Source organism: Rhinatrema bivittatum, chromosome 4, assembly GCF_901001135.1.
Source record: "Rhinatrema bivittatum chromosome 4, aRhiBiv1.1, whole genome shotgun sequence".
NCBI lineage: Eukaryota > Metazoa > Chordata > Amphibia > Gymnophiona > Rhinatrematidae > Rhinatrema > Rhinatrema bivittatum.
The window spans coordinates 14,828,158-14,854,218 of NC_042618.1; the positions used below are offsets into that span (position 1 = coordinate 14,828,158).

Genomic DNA, 26,061 nt, shown 5'->3' on the forward strand with positions numbered 1-26,061 from the left:
AAGAGGGAATGGAACATCTATTTATATTGGTGTAACATATAGACCTCCATTAAAGACAGAGGAGATGGATAGAGATTTAATGGAGGATATTCATAAGATTGCTGTGAAAGGGGAGGTGCTGCTGCTGCTAGGGGATTTCAATCTGCCAGTTGTTATTTGGGATATTCCAGCTGCACCATCTTCTAGAAGCAGGGAGATCCTGTATTCTCAGCAAGGAGAACTGGTTTGCAACTGGTAATGGAATCCACACGGGAGGGGGAGATACTGGACCTGGCGCTTACCAACATGACAGTATTTCTGATGTAGCAGTGGATGATCATCCGGATTCCAGTGACCGCCGGATACTTTATTTCAATATTAGGAGGCAAGAGATGGAGTTCATTCTAAAGCGAGGGTCCTAGACTTCAGGAAAATTAACTTTCTCCTTAAGGAGTAGTTAGCTGGATGGGAAAATCTAAGGGAAGAAGAAGTGCAGAAGGCAAAACTAAAAGGAGATATCATAAGAGCAACTAATCTTTTTGATAGGAAAGTAAATATAGGGAAGAGGAAAAAGAGGCTGTTATGGTTTTCTAAAGAAGTAGCTGAAAAGGTAAGAGAGAAAAGGTTTGCGTTAAGAACATAAGGAACTGCCATACTGGGTCAGACCAAGGGTCCATCAAGCCCAGCATCCTGTTTCCAACAGTGGCCAATCCAGGCCATAAGAACCTGGCAAGTACCCAAAAACTAAGTCTCTTCCATGTTACCATTGCTAATGGCAGTGGCTATTCTCTAAGTGAACTTAATAGCAAGTAATGGACTTCTCCTCCAAGAACTTATCCAATCCTTTTTTAAACACAGCTGTACTAACTGCACTAACCACATCCTCTGGCAACAAATTCCAGAGTTTAATTGTGCATTGAGTGAAAAAGAACTTTCTCTGATTAGTTTTAAATGTGCCACATGCTAACTTCATGGAGTGCCCCCTAGTCTTTCTATTATCCGAAAGAGTAAATAACAGAGTCACATCTACCCGCATTCATAAACTTCAGGAGATCACAGAAAGAGGAAGACAGGCGACAATATCTGGAAAAGCAGTCAGGTATGCAAAAATTCACATAGAAGAAAAAATAACAAATACACTAAAATGGGGGGACAAGCTTTTTTTTAGATGTGTTTAGTGATAGAATGAAGTGCAAAAGGGGCATTGAGAGACTCAAAGGTGAAGAGGAGAAATATGCAGAGGCTGAGAAGGAAAAAAACAAAATTACTTGAATATTTCTGTTTGGTGTTGACTGTGGAAGGTCCTCGAGCAAGACCACATAAAACAAACAAGATTGGAAGTGAGGTAAACCTCAGTCGATTGTGACAGGGTGTTCTTGAGGAGCTAGCTAAACTTAAAGTAGATAAGGTGATGTACTAAGGGAACTTAAGAGACGTCCTGGCAGCTCTGCCGATTGATCTTTTCAAAGCTTCTTTAGAGTCGGGAGTAGTCCCAGAGGACTGGAAAGGGGTGGATGTGGTTCCTATTAATAAAAGTGGACTTAAGGTGGAGGCTGAGAACTACAGGCCAGTTAGTCTGACCTCTGTGGTGAGAAAACTAATGGAATTCGCTGCAAGATCTGAGGCAGCCTGGTTTTACCAGAGGTTAATCTTGTCAGACGAATCTGATCAATTTCTTTGATTGGATGACCAGAGAGTTGGATCAAGGGCGAGCACTAGACGTAGTGGCACTTGGATTTCAGCAAGGCCTTTGACACGGTTCCGCACAGAAGATTTATAAATAAATTGTGCATCCCTTAGTATGGATCCTAGAGTGAGTGACTGGGTTAGAAACTGGCTGCCTGGGAGGAGGCAAAGGGTAATGGTAAACTGAGTTTTCTCTGAGGGGGGGTTGCTTGCGGTGTGCCTCAGGGACCCGTTTTTTTCAACATTTTTGTGAGTGACAAAACAGAAGGCTTTTCAGGAGAGGTTTGTCTTTTTCCTGATGATACCAAAATCTGTAACAGGGTGGACAGCCAGAAAGGTGTGTAAAACATGAGGAGGGATCTAGCGAAGCTTGAGGAATGGTCTACGGTCCTGGCAGCTAAGATTTCATGTTAAAAAATGCAAAGTAATGCAAATGGATGCAAAAACCAAGGAAAAGTTCCGTATTGGAGGTGAATTTCTTCTAAGCACAAAGGAAGAGCGGGATCAGAGAGTAATTTTATCTGATGATCTGAAGGTGGTCAAACAGGTGGTGGATAAAGCGACAGCAAAAGCCAGAAAGATGCTTGGCTGCACAGGGAGAGGAATGGTCAGCAGAGAAAGGGAGGTGATATTGCCCTTATAGAGGTTTCTAGTGAGTCCTCATTTGGAATACTGTGTTCAGTTCTGGAGACCGCACCTTCAAAAGGATATATACATGATAAGAGTCTGTCCTGAGGGAGGCTACTAAAATGGACAGTGGTCTTTGTTCTAAAGCATATGGGGATAGACTTAAAGATCTAAACATGTGTACCCTAGAGGAAAGGTGAGGTAGGGGAGATATTTGTAGAGACATTCAGATATCTCAAAGGTTTCCATGCACAGGAGGGGAGCCTCTCAACGGAAAGGAGACTCTAGAACGAGGGGTCCTGAGACGAGGTTGAAAGGGGGGGGGGAGACTCGGGAGTAATCTGAGGAAATATTTCTTTACAGAGAGGGTGGTGGATGCGTGGAACGGCCTCCCAGCAGAGGTGGTGGAGACAAAAGCAGTATCTGAATTATCTGAATTCAAGAAAGCAAGGGATAAAATACAGGGGATCTCTAAGGAAGGGATGGGAATTATAATGCTAAATTAATTGGATGGATGGGCCATACGGGCTTTTTCTGCCATCATGCCTACTGTTAAAGGTAATAACTGCCATGCTGTGCAGGCCACCCATAAGAACATAACAGTGGCATGTGCACTGCAGGATAACATCCTGCAAGTTTTCTCCTGGAATAAAGACGTTCACATCTTATTACTACACTGCTAGCACAACACATTGGCATTTTTAATCAGGGCGGTGCAAAAAAAAGGCACCCGTCCAGTTTGGAAACCTTGAATTCTACAGGAAATTCATTTACCTCACACACAGTACATCATTTACTGCCGTGATAAGGGCAATAAAAGAGAGCAGTAGGGATGAAGAGAGAGGCAGAGAACATGATAGAAGCAGAGGATGAGAAATAGAGGGAGAATGAAAGAGACATGGAGAAAGTCAGAAAATGAAAGAGACATATACTGAGTGCAGGGCAGAGTGCTTGAGGCATTTTGATAGCTTGGTCCTTGCCTTGCTGGATTTGAAGGCAGCCTGTGCTCCTATTTGTCGATGGCACTGCTGGCTCTATCAGAAAAGAGTCCATCTTCTAACTGGACAATGTTGAAAGGGACAGCAGAAGTAAACAATATTAGGAAGCATGAGGGTGGGGGAAACAGTAAGAATATGAAGCACTCAATACTGTGGATTGCACTGTGGGGCAATGCTGAATAGCTGACATTATCTGCCATGTACACAGGCACATTCAGCCCATCTGCACTGCAGTCAGCGTTCAACGGGACACTGCATGCATAGTTTCCCTTTACAACTCAGCAGCCGCAAAGTATGCAGCCATGTACCTGGCATCTGCTATTTCTACGGGTGGCCAGGAAGGCTAAACTAGCACATAGACTTTTCACAGTGCCAAGCACGTGATGCTTTATTACTCCCCACCATCTACGCACGCCCACGAGAACACCCTTTCCTAACCCAGCTGAAAGTGCTCGCCTCATGAGAGCCAGCAGGGTACGTCCAAGCTGGGCAACCTTCAGGCAGGCCACTGGCTTTGAAAACCGTCCTGCCTACGGGCCGGGTAATTTACCACTAAATTTCTGTTGCTGCTGACGTTAAATATTGTTGCGCGGTACTGCGCATTCTGTGCCCGGGTCATGCTGGCCACGCCATACCCGGGAGATATTATTACGCTGCAGCAATACGGGGCTGTCCTGCCACACAGGGCACACTTAAGAACCGTGATGGTACGGGTGGGCTGATTTCTCCACTGAACCGTTAACGTATTCCCCCGGCTGCAGCCCTCGCAGGGGGAGATGGTTTACTCCTGCACCCAATACCTTAGGCATTTTACATGTTAAAAGGGATTCAGGCGGCCAATCACGGGGGGGTTAAGGCAGTAAGATCCCTGGATCTGAGATCTGGGCAGAGCAGCTGAATGCAGCCGGATGGTTTCACAACAAGACTGCACGTCACCTGGGCGGGGGAGGGGAAGGGGGGGGGTTGCGTGTGGAAAACATGGCGCACAGCAATATATATTTCTCCCCGGGAGCCCCAGCCGCACAAACGGCAGCAGCAAAGCCCATAATTACTTTTTGTGCATGTGCGCCTTTAGCCCCGTTTCCAAAAGGGAAAAACTACCCGGGTTGTTTCTCTTCCAAAACCAGCCCAAAGGCACTCGGGTACAAAAGCAGATCCAGGCTCTGCTACGCTGCAGCTTTTTGAAATTTGCACCACCCTACACTGCAATTACGTGCGTCGTGACTGAACCAAAATTATTAAGCAGATCTGAAAGACCGCCGAGTCCGGGTGCTCGGACATGAGGGCCTCATTCAATAAAGATTTCTTTCCTTACGTACAGGATGGGAAAGATGACTTTTGGGAAAAGGCCCTTTTCAATAAGGCACCCAAAGGGTATGTAGGACTCGGCTGGGAAATACATAATCTTCAAAAATGGGTGACGCAATCTAACTAAAATGTTCTCAGTCAGAGGAAAGTCATCCTGAGAACGGAGCTTTAACAGGGGAATACGAGAAATAATCAATCAGCCAGCTGCCACATTTTTCACAGTGCCGGTTGTTATGCTGAAGATTAGGCCTCATTACAACAACAACTGTATTATTTTATTGACATTCATGTTATTATTTTGCTTGCTACAAAATTGTTCAAGGACAGTGGTCTGCAAGTGCAGCATGACATAATGCATTTCTGCGTCACAGGCAAAAACCTCAGAGGAATTTCTCAGCGCACCCAGGACAGGCTGCTTACCTGCCACATAATCCCCAAAGCCGACCGTGGTGAGGGTGATGACCACGAAATAAATGGACTCCAGGGTCGTCCATCCTTCGATGTACTGGAAGATGACAACCGGGATTGTAACGAAAACCACGCAGCCTACCAGGATGAAGAGGATGGTGGAAATCACCCGGATCTTTGTCTGACTCACTTGTTTTTTCTAGAAAAAGAACCGAAGAAAAAAAAATAATAATACACAAATATATTGCGAAATGTTGGTAGGACTGTTGCGTTCATGCCCCGGTTGAATTATTTTCCAGTTATAATTTATGGAGCGCTAAGCTCCAGTAGCTAAATTGTTCCTGGAAGCAGCTGGAATTTTTGCAGGTTTTGATAAAGTTTTATTCAATAAACAGGAAAAAAAACTTTAGGGCTTTGCACTTGAAATGCACTTAAGATGTAGTTTTGAGACCTTGTGCAACTTCTTAGATAATTTTCATGCGGGTATGAGAAATGATACTGTAGACCTGTCTTAGAGGTTAATAAAAATGCCGAGGTCCCTTTATAAATTTACTAAAGTTTGCAATAGCCTCTAGGTGATTTCCTTGCAGTGACTCGTTAGGTGCAGCTCAGAGGCCGCAGTGAATTTCTCAGGACGATATCGTTTGAGGAGAGGTGACCTTCATTTTTCTGTTTTGTTGCAAAAGACTGCAGCAGTGACCCTGGAAATTTGCAGGGAAGATCTGGCAGGGGTGGTGGTTCAAGGCAATCTGCTGCCCGAGGCAAACAATGAGATGGGGGGAACCCCTTCCTCTGTCCAGGCACAGGTCAAATCACCGAGATGGGGGGGGGGGGGGGAGTCTCTTTGTAGCCTGGCCCTTTTGGTGATTTCAAATGCTGTGGCAGGGGTAAAGCAGGGGTCAAAACTCCCAGAGTGGCGGCAGATAGAGTATCAGTGATAATATCTCTAGGAAGCTGGCAACGACCCTGTTACACTCCCAGGAACCCTAAGAACTGCCTCCCAGCATTTCCCCCCCCCCCCGGAGAAGTGGTAGACGGGTGAATTACAAGGGGTCTTTGTGTGGTACAATCTCTCCGGGCTGGTGCAAGGGCATTAGACACCCTGGGGGAACATTACAACCCTTGTGCTCTCGCCCCCTCACTCCGCTCCTCCCTGGCCTCACCACCCACAATTAAAAATTTTGCATTTAGAATAAGCAGTTCTATATGAAGGAGGTCACTGAGAGTATAGTCTTCCGAGGTAAAAATATCACAGCCCTGCAAAAAAAAAGCAAACACACACGTTTGGAGCCTGGCCTGTTGGACCCAATATTCCAAGTGCATTTAGCGCTATTTAGCCGGATAAGCGGGACTTATGTGGATTAAGTGGCGGCAGCTGATCATGCACTCACGTTCAGTGGCTACTGCTTAGCCGTACAAGTCCCTTACACGGTTAAAGGTTAGACATACAAAAGGTAGGTGTGTACTGGGCGAATTGGGGGGGGAGCAAATTATTCAGCTTTAAGTATGTGTGTACAGCCGGGTAGACTTATCTGGCTAAGTGTGTCTATATACACACACATATATTCAGTGGCTTTGCTGTGCCACCGAATATACATCATAACTTACCTGGCCAGCTTTGAATATCTATCCCATTCTAATTATAATATTTCAAACCTCCCGTACCAAAAGAGAAAACTCTAACTGCCAGCACTCAAACAGCAAAACTTCAACTATGAAAGGGCAATGCTGCAAATGTTACACCAGGCCCTAAACACCAATACGCTTCCTATTAAAACAGAACAATTATCTCATGCGCATTTGCTGTGGGTATCCTTACTGGATGGGCGTGTCCGGGGTTCTAGAGCAGAGCCCTGCTCTAGAACACCAATACACTTTGTACTGGGGAGTGCAAACTGGAAAACAGAGCAATCTGCATGATTATCGATTGCAACAGAAACATGATCAGCATTCTGACAGCCAGTTTTGCCATTGAAACACTATTGTATTTCTCCCTGCCTGCCGTCAAATAACCAAGAAGTAGAGAATTTCCCAGACACTAACCCAGCACCAGTTCATCACTTTGCCCCTGAATCCCTCTCTTTCCCTGCCACAGTTTGCCCTGCCCTGGACCCCAGACCACAGCTGCAGCTCCCCCTCCCCCCACTCGGTCCAGTGAGTATTCACCATGTTTTGCCTTCAAGTAGGGCAACTCAGGATGAATCTTGGTGGCAGCGCTCGAGGGACCCTCACTCGCTGAACCAGCTCTAGGGCAAATGGCGCCCTGGGTGAAAATATTGATGGCGCCCCCCACCCCACGATCCAATCCCCCCCCCCAACTGAACCCTGTTCTCAGGAGGGGGGGGAACAAAGAGTTAGTCAGGGTGGAGAGGTAATTAAGTCAGTCGGGTGGGGGAGGGGAACAAAGGTGAATACTTCCCCTCCCCCAAACTGACATGGGTTAGCAGCAGTGGGCACACTTTCTCTCCCCCCCCCTTCCCTTCCCCCACCACTGCAATACTGGCCTTAGAAATATAGGTTCGCTAGAACAGCGGTCCCCAAACCGGGGGGGTCCGCGAGACCGCCACAGGGGTCTGCCAGAGGTGGAGCAACCAAATTTGCAACCGCCGAGAAATCCAGCAGACTGAGCCCACCTCTGAGGAGCCCCCCCCCCCCCCCCCGCTCTAAGGCTCATGACCAGGAGAGGAAGAACCCAAACCGATGCAGAGAGGAGGCGGACGCTGCACCGAGAGGAGGAGGAGGGGGAAACGCGCTGCCACCAGCCCCTTCCCCAGAGGCGGCGGCAAGGAGGGCGATAACCAGGAGGGGCATTTCTGTCCCCCGCTACACGTTCTCCGCCCCCCCCCGCTGGCACCCAGGGTGTAACATGGCCATGGTAGGGGGGGTCAGAAGGCAGGAAAGGAAAGGACCACGGTGGGATGAGCAGTCAAAGGTGTGGAGAAGGGGGGGGGGGGGGTCACACTGGGAGGAGGGGGCAGGACTGAAAGCACTTGGAAAAGTCCATGAGAGGGAGCAGGGCGCGCGCTATTAACTGCCTGGCACCTTAGGGGGCACCTTAAAAGTGTGCTGCGGCCTAATGTGTTACGGAGGTGTTTGTAGCCTTGAAAACGCTGCTACAGCCCTACCGCTGTGCTGAAACGCTCGCATTCTTACCTAATTAGTCCTGGGTTGATTTTACTGAGATGCGCTGTATTCTTAGTTGTGTGGATTTATTTCAGGTTTAGTCCTATGCTACTTTTTATCTAGTTTTTAGTTCTGTCCTTGATGGATGTCGTTTTCAGTCCTCACTGAAGACTCCTTCAGACCGCGTGTCACCTTTCCAACATGCTGTGGCTCGCTTTGGGCGCGTTTCTTATTTAAAAAGGTGGATAATGAATCCAAATAAAGAAAGAAAAGGACATTTGGGAATGGGGGAGGGGGACCGGGGAAGGTAGGAGGGACAGAGCCAGAAAAGGGGGCTGCAGGAGGGAGTGCACTCAGGAAGTGACTGCAGGTGGAGGGAAGGGGCCATTGTGGAGGTGGAGAGCAACACTCATGGAGGGGCGAGGAGCAGGAGGGAGAGCAATGTATCAGAAACCATTCCTGATTTAATGTGAACTTTTCTACATTACAAATTAACCTGGAGAGCGAGCGCTAACATCACACTAACCCATGTTTCCCGGGGCAATTACCTGCATGTACAAATTTGAGACGTGGGGGTCCGTTAGGTTTTTGTAGGTTGAGGAGGGGGGTCCCTGCTCCCTAAAAGGTTTGGGAACCCCCTGTCATAGTGCATTTGCAATTAATTTGAGACTTCCAGCATCAATTTTATGGTGCGTTTTCACCCGTGATTGCAGAAAATCAATTACAGAGCTTACCATGCTCTCATCTAGGGGGAAACTCCCATCTTACTTGGGTCCAAAAAAAAATGAGCTGTAGCCAGAAATCCTCCTTTCTCCGCCGTCTTTCCATGAGAAATTCCCCTTCCTACGATGTCTCAGGCACTGGACAGTACGCTGCGTCTGCACCAGTCAGCCCTTCCTGCTGCCTGCTACCCGTTATCATCCAAACGTAGCCTTTCACCTAAACCTCCCCCTCTTGCTCGGTTTCCTCCACATTAACACAGGGGACTGCGGAGAATTCGAGTTAGACCACATTAATCACGCTTGCTCTTGACCTCTCCCTCAGCTACCCTGAGAAATCATTTTGATTCAAAAGTGCCCTTTCAAAAACATTTAACTGCAAAATGCTGTAAAAACTCTGCCGGGTTCGAGATAGAATCTGTTCTATTCTAGGCTTTAAAATCCTTATTTTGAAAGCAATAAAAATGAAACCGATGTGGTCGGAACTGTAATCGTCCAGCGCCGTGGATTCCAATGTCCTAACCATGGTCTCCCTCCCCGAGAGTGAATGAGGTGCCTGCCGTCTGCCATTCTGTGCTCCAGGGGGGGAGCACTGCATCCCTGACCCAAGGGAAGAGGGCAGGCTGGGGGGCGGGTCTAGTCTAGGATTATCAGAAAGTGCAAGCAATTGATTCAGAACTGATGGTAATTCAGGAGCTTTCGGAACGACCCGTTGTCCAAAACGGTTCAAGTTTCTTCACGTCGCCTTTCCAGGGCCACCTCGTGATGGAAAAACCAAGTGCCAACCCTATGGAAGAGCTTCAGGTGCACAGAATCCCTTTATGGTAAATCAGATCTAAAGGGTGGTGCGTCCTCTTCGTAAACGCACGAGATTGTACCGTTTCAATGCAGATCAAGAACCTCAGTGGTGCAGAAGATGATGAACGATCCTGGTTGCTGGTTACTCGCTGGTTCCAGGGAGTTATCATTAAGGGATCTCAAAATAACATTGGCAGTTAACTAATAAGATAAGTTTCAATGAGATATAAGATGCATGGTATTGAACTGATTTTATCTGCACAAAAAAATCCTGAACAATTGATTTTGTTACAAGTGACCAATGATTAAATAGAAGGCAGAAAACAGGTGTAATCAAAGAGTGCTTTCACACTATTATGACTGTCATTTTATGAACTATGTATTGTGGAGGTGGGGAGGATATATTCACCATTGTAATTGAGCTGCAGGCCTATCTGCTGCGAATGATACACACGCTGCAAGCCTGCGTCCAACATATTTCTGAAAGTGTCAGAGTAAACATCTACAGAAGGTAAGAACCCAAGAAATGCCATGTGGGGTCAGAGCAAGGTCCATCCAGCCCAGCATCCTGTCTCGGAAGGTAGCCCAGCAGATCCCAAGGAAAAGATCTGTTTCTTGTTACTCACTCCCAGGGACAGCGCTGGCTTTCTCTTAGTCTGTATGCATCTTCTCTAGGAGGTCAATATTCTTAATCAAAGCCACTCTAAAGTTATCCGTTTAAATGGCAAATTTCTGTGTATATTCAGCCCCTTATCCAGCTAGATTTTAGCTGGATAACGACTTACCCAGCTAAAATCTAGCCGGATTAAAATTAACTTCACTGATTTTTAATTAAACTTAATTAAGCTTTAGACCTTCTTCACAGCAGGTCCAAAGTTATATGATCTCATGTGGCCGGATAACTTTCTCGGTAACCAGCTATCATCAACGATATATCCGGTTAAGTAAGGCTATAAAAAGAAGAGAGAGAAAGAAAGATGAAGGCCTGATTTTCTGCTTTCCCCTACAAACCTGTGCAGAAGCCCCGCCTGGCCGTGCAATCCCCACCCCTTAACCCCCTTTCAAATGCACTGGAAGTGTTCCAGCTCCTTCCCCTTCCACGGATTTTGCAGCATTTTTAAATGCAGCCACCGGGCCCCTTCCATCCACACCCAGTCTCAATGCTCAGGACTACACTCACACAGAGACAGCCCCCCCCCCCCCCCGCCAACCAAACCCTAAAAATCCCTGCCAGGAGTGGGATGCGAACTTACCCACTCTCAGCAAGGTCTCGCACAGCTTCCATCATAAAGTACGCAGAGTTTACGCATTCAGCGCTAGAATTAAATATCTGTGAGTATTTTTTTAAATTTGACTGTAATCCGCTCTCAGTCCTACTTATCAGACTATCGAGCGCTGAAATTTTGCTTTGAATATTGGGCCTCAAATATTTGGAAATAAGAGGTTTTCAAATGGGATTATTTTCTGTTGCAGAAACCAAGTCAATAGGACATAAGTCAGACCATGAAGGGTGCTGAAACGGGATTTATTCATATGGTATAAATCTGCCATTTTGTGTCCCTCCTTACAAAATTATAAAGGGGAATTTTGAAACCGGCACGTGGGCATCCATGTGCACACGGACGCGTTGATTTTATAACATTCCGACTCGCACGCGCGAGGGGGGGAGGGGGGATTTTAGTCACGCACGTGACAACACGAAAGGGCCATCCCAGTTCGCTTCCGAAAAAACAAGCGAAAAGGGAGGGAACTTCCTAAAATGCCTATCTACCCTGCCTGCCTTTTCCCCTATCCACCCTGACCCCTAAAACCCCTCTATCTTTTTTTTTTTGCTTTTATTCTTACCTGCTCTCTGGAGCAGTAGATTGTGCAGGCTGGCTGGTCACCGGTGCATACTTCAGCGGGACAGCACCTAATGGCACTGGTGAGACGCCGAGCACCGCGGGAGGCAGCTGGAGAGACGTTGCACGCAGCCGGAGGTCAGGCCAGAGGTGGCTGAGAAACAGAGACCAGGCTTACTGGGCCAAACAATGAGAAGAGGCTCCATGTGAGCTTGTGTGTGTGTGTGGTAGAATGGGTGCCTGGATGCATGAGTGAGATCTTGTGTGTGTGTGTGTGTGTGTGGTAGAATGGGTGCCTGGGTGTGTGGTAGAATGGATGCCTGGGTGGTGAGTGGCAGCTTTGTGTGTGTGTGTGTGGTAGAATGGGTGCCTGGGTGCGTGAGTAGCAGCATGGGTGCATGTGTGTGTGTATGTGTGGTTGTAAGTGACAGAGTATGTGTGAGCTTGAATGTAAGTGACAAAGCATGTGTGTGATTGAGAGAGATTGGTCAGGGAGGTGACTGGTGTGTGTGTGTGTGTGTGTGTGAGAGAGAGAGAGAGAGAGAATGGTCACCGAGGTGACTGATGTCTGTGTGAGAGAGACAAAGACTGGTCAGGGAGGTGACTGGTGTGGTGTGTGAGAGACAGAGACTGATCAGGGAGGTGACTAGTGTGTGTGTGTGTGTGTGTGTGTGTGAGAGACAGAGACTGATCAGGGAGGTGACTAGTGTGTGTGTGTGTGTGTGTGAGAGACAGAGACTGATCAGGGAGGTGACTAGTGTGTGTGTGTGTGTGGGAGAGAGAGAGAGAGAGAGAGAGAGAGAGAGAGAGAAAGACAGACTGGTCAGGGAATTGACGTATATGTGTGAGAGAGAGAGACATAGACTGGTCAGGGAGGTGACTGGTTGTGTGTGTGTATATGTGTGTATGAGAGAGACAGAGAATGGTCACCGAGGTGACTGATGTCTGTGTGAGAGAGACAGAGACTGATCAGGGAGGTGACATGTGTGTGTGTGTGTGTGTATGAGAGTGAGAGAGAGAGAGACAGAGACTTGTCAGGGAGGTGACTGGTGTGTGTGTGAGGAAGAGAGATTGGTTAGGGAGGTTACTGGTCTGTGTGAGACAGACTGTGTATGAGTGACTGGTTGTGGGCGCTAAGGAAGAGGACCATGAGGACAGAGCTTCAGCAGCCACTGCTGCTTCTGGTGAGTGCTATTGGCCTGCAAGGGAAAGGAGTTGCTGGAGAGGGTAAGTAAAGGTGGCTTTTTAAGTTTATTTTTCTTGATTGACTGCCATTTTAATTATTGGGTATTATGTGATGTGTCTGCTGTTTTGAAATATTGTATTGATATTGGATAATTTTACATCATTTTTATGAGTTTCTAATTGTTGAATGTTATTCTGTTCATTAGCTGTTTTGTAACATTTATTAGTATAGTTTTACAATTATTTCTAAGTGGGTATCTATCTATAGCAGCTTGGCTTGCTCTGTTTTCCTAATAGGAGGTGTATTAGTGTTTAGGGCCTGGTTAAATATTTGTAGTGGTAAATTACTGTCTTTTCATAAGGAGGGGTATTGTGCCTGCCAGTAAAGACAGTTTGTTTTGCTTTTACTGAGATGTCATCAGATCCAGAATATCTTTTTTTGTATGGTGAGCTGTACGGGTAATGCCCTAGTTCTGCTCTGCACCCATTTTTGGGGGTCGAGGGAGTTCCTGAGGATGCAGAATGTTTATTTACATTTTGCCCTGTGACAGTCACATGTTCAGTGTGTCACGCATGTGAGAACCATCTGTCAGGTGTGTCCCGGCCGAAAAAAGGTTGAGAACCACTGTTCTGGAGCCTCCTTTCCATTGAAAAAGGTTTCCATATATGGAAACCTCATATTTGAATGTCTCTATCATATCTCCCCTACCTCACCTTTCCTCTAGGGTACACGTTTAGATCTTTAAGTCTATCCCCATATGCTTTAGAACGAAGACCACTGACCATTTTAGTAGCCTCCCTCTGGGCTGGCTCCATCCTGTTTATATCCTTTTGAAGGTGGTGTCTCTAAAATTATACGCAGTATTCCAGATGAAGTCTCACCAGGGACCTATACAGGGCAATATCGCCTTGCTTTTTCTCCCTGTGCAGCCAAGCATCTTTCTGGCTTTTATCGTCACTTTATCCACCTGTTTGGCTACCTCAAGTTCATCAGATACAGTTACCCCTAGATCCTGCTCTTGCTTTGTGCTTAGAAGAATTTCACCTCCAATACTGTACCTTTCTCTTGGGTTTTTGCATCCTAAATGCATTACTCTTCAAATTTTAGCATTAAATCTTAGCTGCCAGAAATTAGACCATTCCTCGAGCTTTGCTAGATCCCTCCTCATGTTTTCCACTCCTTCCTGTTACAGATTTTGGTATCATCAGCAAAAAGACAAACCTTTCCCAAAAACCCTCCCATTACGTAGTTCACAAAAATGTTGAAAAGCTCCAAGGCACACTACTAGTAACAGCCCCCTCCTCAGAGAAAACTCCTTTTACCACTACCCTTTGTCACCTCCCTCTCAGCCAATTTCTAACCCAGTCACTCACTCTAGGATCCATACCAAGGGTGCACAATTGATTTATAAATCTTCTATGCGGAACCGTGTCTAAGGCCTTGCTGAAATCCAAGTACCACTATGTCTAGCGCTCTCCCTTGATCCAACTCTGGTCACGCAACCAAAGAAATTGATCAGATTTGTCTGATAAGATTTACCTCTGGTAAAACCAGGCTGCCTCAGATCTTGCATTCCACTGGTTTTTAAAAATTGCACCCTCCTCTGGTTTAGCAGCGATTTCATTAGTTTGCTCACCACAGAGGTCAGACTGACTAGCCTATAGTTCCCAGCCTCCTCCTTACTTCCACTTTTATTTATAGGAACCACATCCGCCCTTTTCCAGTCCTCCGGACCTACTCCAGACTAAGGAAACATTGAAAAGGTCACCAGCGGAGCTGCCAGGACATCTCTAAGTTCCCTTAGTACCCTCGGATATATCCCATCTGGCTCCATTGCCTTATCGACTTTAAAATTAGTTAGCTCCTCAAGAACACACATTTCTTGAAATCGATTGAGGTTTACCTCGCTTCCAGTCTTATTTGTGTTTCTTTAATGTGGTCCTGCTCCAGGCTCTGCCACAGTGAACACCAAACAGAAATATTTGTTAAGCAATTTTGCTTTTTCCTTATCTTCACAGTGCCACTTTTGCACTTCCTTCTATCACTAACATATCTTAAAAAAAATAAAGTCTTGTCCCCTTGTTTTACCGTATTTGCTTTTTTTCTTTTTATTTGAATTTTCACATTCCTGACTACTTTCTCATCTTCTCTTAATTTTTCCAGATATTGTCGCCTGTCTTCCTCTTTCTGCCATCTCTTGTACTTTATGAACGCAAAGCTTTTCTCCCTTAACATTGCAGCTACTTCTTTAGAAAACCATAATGGGTTTTTTTTTTCCTCTTCCCTTCATTTATATTCCTAATAAAAATATTAGCTGCCCTTATGATATCTCCTTTTAGTTGTTCTCACTGCCCTTCTATAGTTCTCCTAGATTTTCCCACCCAGCTAACAACTCCTTAAAGTAGCCCCCCCATTTTGTGAAAGTTAGTTTTCCTGACGTCTAGGACCCTCACCTTAGAATGACCCAAACAGTCCAGTGTAATACTAGCAAAACTGCCAGTCCCTTATTTCCCCCCCCCCCCCCCCCATTAATACTTTCAGTCGTACAGTGCCTCAGCAACAGAATATTGAAGCAACTCTTTGCTAAATAAGAGTATATTTTACACAGTCTACAGAGGGATTTGATTGGCTGAGTCCTCAGTGAAAGCTATAATTATTCAAAGACAATACTCATAAATGAAACATGCTTCCAAAACCTATTTCCCAAAGTTTTGGTGACACTGAAAGCACAAAAATCTCTTGTATCTGTATCAAGCCAACTAGAATAATTACAAAGAGGAGAAATACTGCCTGGTCTTTTTTTGCCCTGCAATTCCCATTCCATCTGATGCAAAAATGGATTTATTACCTGTGAGACACTCATTAAACAGGAGATTAGTGCCAGTCCTACAGAAAAAAAGCAACATAAATGCAAATGAAAGCAGTTTAATCTGTTTAGCCGAACAAGTTAGCAAGATTTCATGCAGAGGCTGTATCGATTGACCCTGTAGGCTAAAAGGTAGAGAGCATGAACACAGGGCTGTCACATGACCCATGTCAGCCTTGCCTGGCTGATAAAGTCCTGGTTTTAAATTAGATTTATATTCTGCCTTTTGTGACTGGTCAGCCCCTTCAAAGTATTTTATATTCAGAGGGAGTGCTGACTGCAGAGCCTTCATCAGCTGGTAGTAAGTTGGACTTGCTGAGATAAAACACTTAAAAACTTAAAAAAATAATTCTTAAAGGGTTAAACTATTACTGGCTGTGATTACTGTGTGGTAGTATTTAAGGCTAGTATTTGTTTGCCAGTATTATGAATAGTGTGAGTTTAGAAATAACAGACTTTGGATTAAATTTGAGTGCTTGTATAAATTAGTCTTTATTTGTAAGAATTAGAATTGGGCAAATGTCACTTACTTGATCAGAAAAGGTTAAGAAAAAGTGTGCAACAGGTATGGACATTGTTAAATAATACCATTCTAGAAGCACAGTTCTTATGTATTCCTTGTATTAAGAAAGGTGGAAGGAAGGTCAAACAATTGCCAGCATGGCTAAAAAGTGAAGTGAAAGAGGCTATTTTATAGCCAAAAGATCTGGATTCATCAGAAGAAAACAGGATTACGCATAAGCATTGGCAAGTTAAATGTAAGACATAGCTAAGACAGACTAAGAGAGAATTTGAAAATAAATTGGCTGTAGAGACAAAAACTCACAATAAAAACTTTTAAAAATATATCCAAAGCAGAAAGCCTCGTTAGATGGTCGAGGAGTTAAAGGGGCACTTAGGGAAGATAAGGCCATCACGGAAAGATTAAACAATTTCTTTGCTTCGGTGTTTACTGAAGAGGATGTCGGGGAGATACCCGTTCCGGAGACGTATTCAAGGTTGATGATTCAGATGAACTGAACCAAATCACAGTGAACCTGGAAGATGTGGTAGGCCAGATTGACAAACTGAAGAGTAGTAAATCACCTGGACCAGATGGCATACACCCTAGGGTTCTGAAAGAAGTAAAAAAATGAAATTTCAGACTGAATTCAATTAATTTGTAACCTATCATTAAAATCATCCGCTGAACCTGAAGACTGGAAGATGGCCAATGTAAACCCGATATTTAAAAAGGGCTCCAGGAGTGATCTGGGAAACTATAGACCAGTAAGCCTGATTTCAGTGCCAGGAAAAATCGTGGAAACTGTTATAAAGAATAAAAATCACAAAACATTTAGATAGGCATTGTTTAATCTGACACAGCCAGCATGGATTTACCCAAGGGATTGCCTCACAAATCTACATTTTTTGAAGGGGTGAATAAACATGTTGACAAAAGTGAACCAGCAGATGTGGTTTATTTGAATTTTCAGAAGGCATTTGACAAAATCCCGCATGAGAGGCTTCTAAGAAAACTAAAAAGTCATGGGATAAGAGGCAATGTCCTTTTGTGGATTGCAAACTGGTTAAAAGATAGGAAACAGAGAGTAGGATTAAATGGTCTGCTTTCACAGTGGAAAAAGGTAAACAGTGGAGTGCCTCAGGGATCTGTACTAGGACTGGTACTTTTTAATATATTTATAAATGATCTGGAAAGGGATACGACGTGTGAGGTGATAAAACGTGCAGATTTATTTATTTATTTATTTATTTAACATTTCTTTTATACCGATATCCGTTCGCACATCGTATCGGTTAACAGTGAACAAAAAACCATTGGGCAGTGCCTGTACATATAACAAATGACACAAAATTATGCAGAGTAGTTAAATCTCAAGTGGATTGTGATAAATTGCAGGAGGACCTTGCGAGACTGGAAGAATGGGCTTAATGGCAGATGAAATTTAATGTGGACAAGTGCAAGGTGACGCATATAGGGAAAAATAACCCCTGCTGTAGTTACATGATGTTAGGTTCTATCTTAGGCATTACCAGCCAGGAATTAGACAGTTGGCTCAGTGTGCTGTGGCGATCAAAATAGCAAACAATGTTAGGAATTATTAAGAAGGGAATGGCAAATAAAATGATGGATGTCATAATGCCTCTATATCACACCATGGTGAGACCGCATCTTCAATACTGTGTGCAGTTCTGGTCGCCACATCTGAAAAAACATAATTGCACTAGAGAAAGTGCAGAGAAGGGCGACCAAAATGATTAGTGGCGTGGAACGGCAGTCCTATGAGGTAAGACTAAAGAAGTTAGGGATGTTTAGTTTGGAGAAGAGACAATTGAGATGGGATATTGTTACGCTCTCCTCCTCCAGAGGGGAGGAGTTAGCGATCTGTTATCGCTCACCCCGCCAGGAGGGCGGTGTTAGCAATCTGTTCTGCTTTTCTCCTGAAAGGGGGAGGAGTTAGCAATCTGTCATGATCTGCTCCTCCAGAGGGGAGGAGTTAGCTATCTGTAGTGCTTACCCTGCCAGGAGGGCGGAGTTAGTAATCTGTTAGTGAACTGCTGTTAGATGCTCCTGTAAGCAAAGGAGGCAGCAATCTGTTATGGATCAACTCCCCAGGGAAGAGGAACTGGCAATCTGTTCCATGATACTCTTCTGAGGAGAGAAGCTAACAATAGGTATATTGTACTTCGTTACTGAGATAGCAATCTATCATGCCTCCGCTATGGAGTAGCAATCTGTTATACATAGGCTGCTGGAAAGTCCCATAGAAAGAGAAGGTAGCTATCTATATAATACTTCCGTAAGCAGGTGTTAGCTCCCACAGAGTGACAGTAGTGTAAGGAATGACCACTTGGAGGAAATGGTGAATCCCTGGGCCGATGGCAGATGACAGCGCCCCCAGGAGGAGATCCTGAGAGGAACCACCGGCTAGGCTAGAATATGAAATAAACACAAATAGTTCTTTAAGCAGCTGGAACATCAGTGGTGGCAGTAGTGAGTCGATGTGTCCAGTAGGGCTGAAGTCCTTCTGATACTGGAATATAATCTCTGGGTCGCTGAGCTGTAGAAAGAGACTAGAAGTAGTGAGTAAACAGGATATACTGGATACAAGATGGTACACTCACAATAGTAGATGCCTGCAATGGTCTCTATGCCACAGAGAGTCTTCAGTATATACAGGAACAGGAGCCGTAGGCGAGCACTGGTTTCTCTAAACAGTCTGTAATAAGAACTCACAATAGCTGGATATGAAATGGCTTCTAGAGTAGAAGAGTGTCTGTAAAGGATTCTAGGAACATAGGCCCTCGTGGAGTGAGTACCAGTTCCTATCTGCAATCTTGCCAATATAACTCTCGATCTCCATACCTGCAATAACGTCTTGGACGGAAGGGAGTCTTCAGAGCTATAGGAATGTAGGCCCTCGAGGAGCGAGTACCGGATCCCGTCTTGGCAATCTGAAATCAAGAAGAGAGAACGGAGCCCCCTTGGAGCTGGTACTCCTGGTAAGTTTGAAAAGGCCGAGCAGTGGGGAAGGATTCCCCTCGCTGACTCGGATCGTTGTTGCAAGTATCGTGGACTGCCGAAGCAAGTCCTGTTGCAGTTCCTTGCTAACTCGTTAGAGGTTAGCAAACAAAGACCTTTTAAAGTGAAAATGGATGACGTCACTACGGGGGGACGCCCCCGAGGTTCGCGCCCTTGCTGGTACAAAGTCTGGAGCGCGCGTGCCCTTATGTCATCAGGAACATGGCGGATCCGTAGCGTCAAGCCAGCCCGGGGACACCGGGACCAAGAGGCAGGGAGAAGCCGCGGCTGCACTGTCCGTCAGAGCCAAAGGGAGTCGCCACAAAGGTAGAGAGGGTGGAGCGAGGGGCGAGAAGAGGCACGAACGCAACAGATATATGATAGAAGTCTACAGAATCATGAAAGGACTTGAAATAGTTAATGTAAATCAGTTATTTACTCTCTCAGATAATAGAAGGACTAGGGAGCACTCCATGAAGTTAGCATGTAGCTCGTTTAAAACGAATCGAAGAAAATTATTTTTCGCTCAGCACACAGTTAAAATTAAGCTCTGGAATTCATTGCCAGAGGATGTGGTTACAGCAGTTAGTGTAACAGGGTTTAAAAAAGGTGTGGATAAGTTCGTAGAGGAAAAATCCATAAACTGCTATTAATTAATAAGCAATAGTAGCTTGAGGTTTATTTATTGTTTGGGTACTTGCGACTTGGATTGGCCACTGTTGGAAACAGGATGCTGGGCTTAATGAACCCTTGGTCTGACCCAGGATGGTGATTCTTATGTTATGTTCTAAAGGTGATAGGACTGGTTCCTGGGCAACTAGTCACTAGTTTGATTCCCAACCACCCCAGGCTCTTTGTCTGTTACACAGATACCCCAACCCCCACATTGCAGGAAAATCTTCAAAATAGGAGTCAATTAATCAATTAACCCTTTTAATGATCGACTCTTTTTAGTCTTGATGCTGGTCATTCAAACTAACATAACTCACCTCGAGGTCCACTATCCAGCTGAGCTAGATAGTTGGATAAATCTATCTGGCAAATTTAGGATGAATATTCAGTGGCATGAATATGCTACTCGATATACCTAGCTATCTAAAAGTTAGCCAGATAAGTCAATCTGGCTAACTTTAGGCCAGGTCATTGGCATGACCCTGCTGGATAAGTTATCCGACTAACTCTGAATATCAGAGATAGCCGGATACCTTATCCAGCTAACCCGACTCCTCCCAGTAAAGCCCCCACCTTAAACAAATAAATAAATCAATCAATAAATAGTTATCTGGCTACGTGGCGGCTGCTGGATCCTGGGCAGATATTCAGGCGCCACCAGTGAGCTGGATAAGCCAAAACATATCCAATTAAAGTGGTGCTGAATATGGACCTCCTAGTTTTCAATCTTAAACCCTAAAAGGTAGATTTTAAAAGCCTTGCATGCGCAAAAAAACGGCCATTTACGTGCATAAGTGGCCCGAGTGGGAGCTAAGTGAATTTTAAGTAGCCGGGAAGGGTGCATGTACATTGATGTACACACGGCCAGAAAACAGGTAGGGCATGGGTTTCCAGAGGTGGAGCCAGCACTGACACACGTAGCCCCTAATTTTCCTGAGCCAGTGTGTGTAATATATGTTATGCCACTTTGCTACTGCTCCTTGTTCGGCCCAGGAGTCAGAAGAAGAGAGAGCGACTGACTCTTTATAGGGCTCCGTCTGACACTCAATATATGGACCATTGTAAGCGGGCACTTTGATTCGGGGCGAGTTTTCGGGAGGTGGTATTACTATACATTCAGGAGGTATGCACTGTAAAATTGACATCAGTAAATAATTTTAGACGGATAAGTGATGAAAAGGAGTTGATCTGTACACTGCACCAGAGACTGTGTTTGTTTTATGTGGTCCTGCTCCAGGCCCTGCCACAGTGAACACCCAACAGAAGTATTTGTTAGACTGCAGTTTGTCAATCTGGCCTAGTACTTCTTCCAGGTTCACTGTGATTTGGTTCAGTTCATCCGAATCAGTGCCTTTGTAAACTGTCTCCAGAACCAGTATGTTCCCAACATCTTCATTAGTAAAACAGGGAAGAAAACATTTCATTTAGTCATTCTGCAATGGCCTTATAGTACCTAAGTGCCCCATGGTCCAACCAACTCCCTCACAGGTTTCCTACTTGAGATATATTTTAAAAAGTTTTTATTACGAGTTTTTGCCTCCAGGGGCAACTTCATTTCAAATTCTGTCTTCGCCTGTCTTTATCAATGTTTTACACTTAACTTGCCAATGCTTATGCTTTTTCCTATTTTCTTCAGATGGATCCTTCTTCCAATTTTTGAAGGAAATTTTTTGGCTAAAATAGCCTCTTTCAGCTCACCTTTTAACCATGAAGGTAATTGTTTTGCCTTCCTCCCACCTTTTTTAATAAATGGAATACATTTGGACTGCGCTTCTAAGACAGTATTTTAAAATAATGTCTACGTCTGTTGTACACTCTTAACCTTTGCAGCTGTTCCTTTCAATTTTTTTTTTTTTTGAATATTTTCCTCATTTTATGAAAGTTTACCTTTTGAAAGTTTAGTGTTAAAACTGTAGATTTACATATTGTCCCCCCTACCAATCATTAGTTTAAATTTGATCATGTTATGATCACTATTGCCAAGTGGTCCCACCATTAACCTCTCTCACCAAATCCTGGGAGCCAGTAAGAATTAGATCTAAAATAGCTCCCTCTCTCATTTATTCCATCCAGGAGCTTTACCTCTCTAGCAAGTCCTGATGATACATTTACCCAGTCAATATTGGGGTAATTGAAATCTCTCATTATTACTGCACTGCCAAATTGGTTAGCTTCCTTGATTTCTCTTAGCATTTCATCATCTGTCTGACCATCTTGGCCAGGTGGACGGTAGTATACTCCTATCACTATACTCTTACCCAACACACATGGGATGTCTACCCATATAGATTCTACTGAGCATTTAGTTTCATGCAGGATGTTTATCCTTTTGGACTCTATGCCATCCCGGGCATAAAGCGCCACACCCCCACCAAGTCAATCCTCTATCATTACGATATAATTTGTACCCTGATATAGCCCTGTTCCATTTGGTTATCTTCCTTCCATCAGGTATCTGAAATGCCAATTATGTCTATCTCATCATTCAGTGCTATAACCTCTAACTCTCCCATCTTATTTCTTCGACTTCTGGCATTGGCATACAGATAGACTGATGACTTTCCCCCTTGTTCTAGTTAAAAAGCTGTTCTCACTCTTTTTTTTTTTTTTTTTTTTTTTTTTTAAGATTAGTGTCAGCAGCCTGGTTCCATTCTAGTTAATGTGGAGCCCATCCCTTTGGACAAGATTGCCCCTTCTCCAAAAGGTTCCCCAGTTCCCTACAAAACTGGATCCCTCTTCCCTGCAGTACTGTCTTATCAACCTGGACTGAAAGCATGAACTTGGTGTAGCAGGCCCTGCATTAAACTTTCTTACCAGGGATGGGTTTCCAAGGGCTTGTGCCCAGGAAGGGAAGGATTAGGATGGCTGATATAGCGGGTGATTGGATCATTAGAAATGTAGATAGCTGGGTGGCTGGTGGACATGAGAATGGCTCGGTAACTTGCCCGCCTAGTGTGATGGTAGCAGACCTCACGCGTCGCCTAGATAAGTGTTTAAAGAGTGCTGAGGAGGAGCCGACTGTCGTGGCGTATGTGGGTACCAATGACATAGGAAGGTACAGGAGGCTAAATGTAACTCTTTCGTAAGAATCTGAAATGCAGAACCTCCAAGGTTGCAGTCTCAGAAGTGCTCCCCATTCCACACGCAGGACCCCCAGAGGCAGGCTGAGCTCCAGAGTCTCAACGCATGGAGGAAAGGATGATGCAGGTACCAGGGTTTTAGATTTGTAAGGGACTGGGGGAACATTCTAGGGAAGGGCAGTGCCAGCAGCCTGGTTTAACCTTAACCAGAGTGGAACCCAGACTGCTGGCACTGACCTTTCAAAAGAAGATAGTGCAGCTTTTAAACTAGATGACGGGGGAAAGCAGACAGTGGCTCAGAAGCGCATGGTTTGGAATTGTGTATATTTATTTTAAAACACTTCTATGCCGTGTAATCAGACATCCTTAGCGGCTTTCAGTAAAAACACACATAATATAAAAACATACAAAACCAATTCAGCCTCTGGATAACCCTCTCGTCAGACCAACTAAAGTATCATCAGTGTCTACTAACTCAATAAAGCAAGGGATAACCAGTGGTTCTGGTAAAAGATTTCACAGAGCAGGACAGCAGCCCAGCCCAGCCCAGGGTTATCTTTTTTTTAAACAGCAGGGGGGGAGGGGGGATCTGGATCCTCACAGTAATATTTTTGTGAGGGATAAAGGGATTATTCTTGACTTTAAAAAAAAAAAAAAAAGATGAGATCAGCTGGATGAAAGGGAGGACTGAAGAACGTATTGGCCCAGGTTTTAAGGGGTGATCAGCCCTAGATTGTCCTTTTTTTTTTTTTTTTTTTTAAATAAATATGGGCAGGCTGTAGGAGGGAGGGAAGGGTTTGGCACTCTTGGGGGAAGGGTTTTTTAATTTAATATTTTGATATCATATGTGGAAGGAAGAAGGGATGTCTTTTTTTTTTTTTTTTTTTAAAGAGGACTTAATGGGACAGTGCCTGATTTTCACCACTGACCATCTGAGTTTAGCTGGGAAGCACATAAGACCATGCCATACGGGGTCAGACATAGAAACATAGAAACATAGAAATGACGGCAGAAGAAGACCAAACGGCCCATCCAGTCTGCCCAGCAAGCTACGCACTTTATCCATTTTTTTCCCCTTTTTTTCTCATCCACCTGTTACTATTGGCTTCCAGTACCCTCCAGCCCTAATTCCCCTCCACCCCACCACCAATTTAGAGAGCAGCGCCGTATCTGCATCCAAGTGAACGTCCAACTCAATTAGGGGTGGCAACCGCTGTAACAAGCAGGCCACACCCTTACCCCATACTCTTACCCACCCCTGTTTTTATTTTTTTGTTTTTTTTTTGGAGATAGCAGCCCTCCATCCTTCCGCTCGGTGAAGGAGGAACACTAACTACTGGCCACTGGCATCCCGCTCCGTGAATGCCTCTGTGGCTACTGCCGCTCCGTGCAGTGTTTTGCTGCCTCCTTTTTATTCACGCCCTCTAGACTTGATGGATCCACAGTGTTTATCCCACGCCCTTTTGAAGTCGTTCACAGTTTTAGACTTCACCACTTCCTCCGGAAGGGCATTCCAGGCATCCACCACCCTTTCCGTGAAGAAATAAAAGAATTTGAACCGTGGCTTCTCTGGTCCATGGCCTGTCGCTCTAACCACTAGGCTACGCCTCCATGCCAAGGGTCCATCAAGCCCAGCATCCTGTTTCCAACAGTGACCAATCCAGGCCATAAGAACCTGGCAAGTATCCAAAAACTAAGTCTATTCCATGTTACCATTGCTAGTAATAGCAGTGGCTATTTTCTAAGTCAACTTAATTAATAGCAGGTAATGGACTTCTCCTCCAAGAACTTATCCAATCCTTTTCTGAACCCAGCTACACTAACTGCACTGACCTCATCTTCTGGCAACAAATTCCAGAGTTTAATTGTGCGCTGAGTGAAAAAAAATCAAATCCAGTCGGTCAAATTCTGACCAGCTAGTTTTATCCAAATGATCAGCTCCACACCCAGCCAGTTCAGCTGAAAATTCTCCTAAAACATTACCTGCTGAAAGTGGTCCTGGGATCCTACCTGCTCAGTGGGATTCTAAATATCTTCCTGTAAGAAACCGCAAAAGCATAACCCGGTGGCAAGTGTTTGTTTAAAGTCCCTTACTCAAATGATTCGATGAGTTGCCAGAATGAGAATGCGCACAAATGGTGAATATAAAGCATTAAAGACCTAGTGGCAATATGGGCACAGCCACGCAGCCGGGTCTCTCTGGCAGGCTGCGCCCCCCAAACTTACTCCCAGTCAGGTGGCGCAGGGGCCAGAGGCCAGGCTAGGTCTGGCAGCTATTTATTTTATTACAAAGCTATGTGGCTAAGGAAAGGGTGACGGGTGTGACTTTAAGTGAGGGAATCTGTACGCTTCTCAGCACAGAGACAGGAAACCCAGCAAAAACTCTTCTGGATAAGGATCACGCTCTATGGCTAGCAGTTGGGAAATATTCTTTGCAGGGGAGACCGGATGGCTTGCTTGGTCTTTTTCTTCCGTCATTTACTAGGAGTCAATTTTCCAAGATGTCTAATGTTGGGCGTGAGACTCCTGAATTGGTCCTTTTGAAAGTTTGCTAGGGCTGAGTACCTAAACTTTGAATTTAGCCTCCTAAATTTAGTATCCAAAAAAGTGGGTGGCTACAGGGGAAGAAGAACGGAGGTGCTTAGCAGAGACTTTCAGCTCTAGGCTTCTAACTTACCCCAAGTCTAGGCAAAGGGACTGCAGGCCATGGATCTAGGGAGCCGCAGGGTTCAGCGCTATCCGCCATGTTGTTTAACTTGTATTTGATGCCCTTGTGTCAAATAGTCTCATCTTTCACAGAAGAATTTCAGAAGTCTATGCTAGTGATATACAGCTTATTTTTCCAGTTAATCTTCCACTGGCTCAGGTTTGTGACATTCTCGTGAATTGTATTTATGGCTCAGACAACAAGGTCTAACATTTAACCTTGCAAAAACGGAGGCCTTATGGCTGAGCAGGCAGCTGTCCCAGGTAGCTCCACCTCATATTACTGTGGAAGGGACACCTCTTGTTTTTTCCTCCAGTTATCGTGACTTGGGATTTTTGTTGGGTTCTAGTTTTGGATTAAAACCCCAGCTTCGAGCTGTAATTCGGTCTGCGTTTTTTCAAGTTATGGGTTCTTCATCCTTTTAGATTCCTTTTACCCATTTCTGAATTTAGAACTGTAGTGCAGGCTTTCATCTCGACTACAGTCGACTACCGCAACTCTTTTGTGTGTTTTGGGCTGCCAAAATACATGATTGCGTCA

The 26,061-nt window shown here is 44.9% G+C and overlaps 1 protein-coding gene across 9 annotated transcripts in view; it reads right to left on the reverse strand.

The window, feature by feature from the left end:
• Positions 1–26,061, reverse strand: part of KCNK10 (potassium two pore domain channel subfamily K member 10) — a 97,883-nt gene that overhangs the window by 18,049 nt on the left and 53,773 nt on the right. For all 9 annotated transcript variants that reach the window (XM_029597731.1, XM_029597735.1, XM_029597732.1 and 6 more), the window contains one exon: positions 5,019–5,205. In XM_029597731.1, coding sequence (XP_029453591.1) covers positions 5,019–5,205 — 187 coding nt within the window. The remainder of the gene's footprint in view (positions 1–5,018; positions 5,206–26,061) is intronic.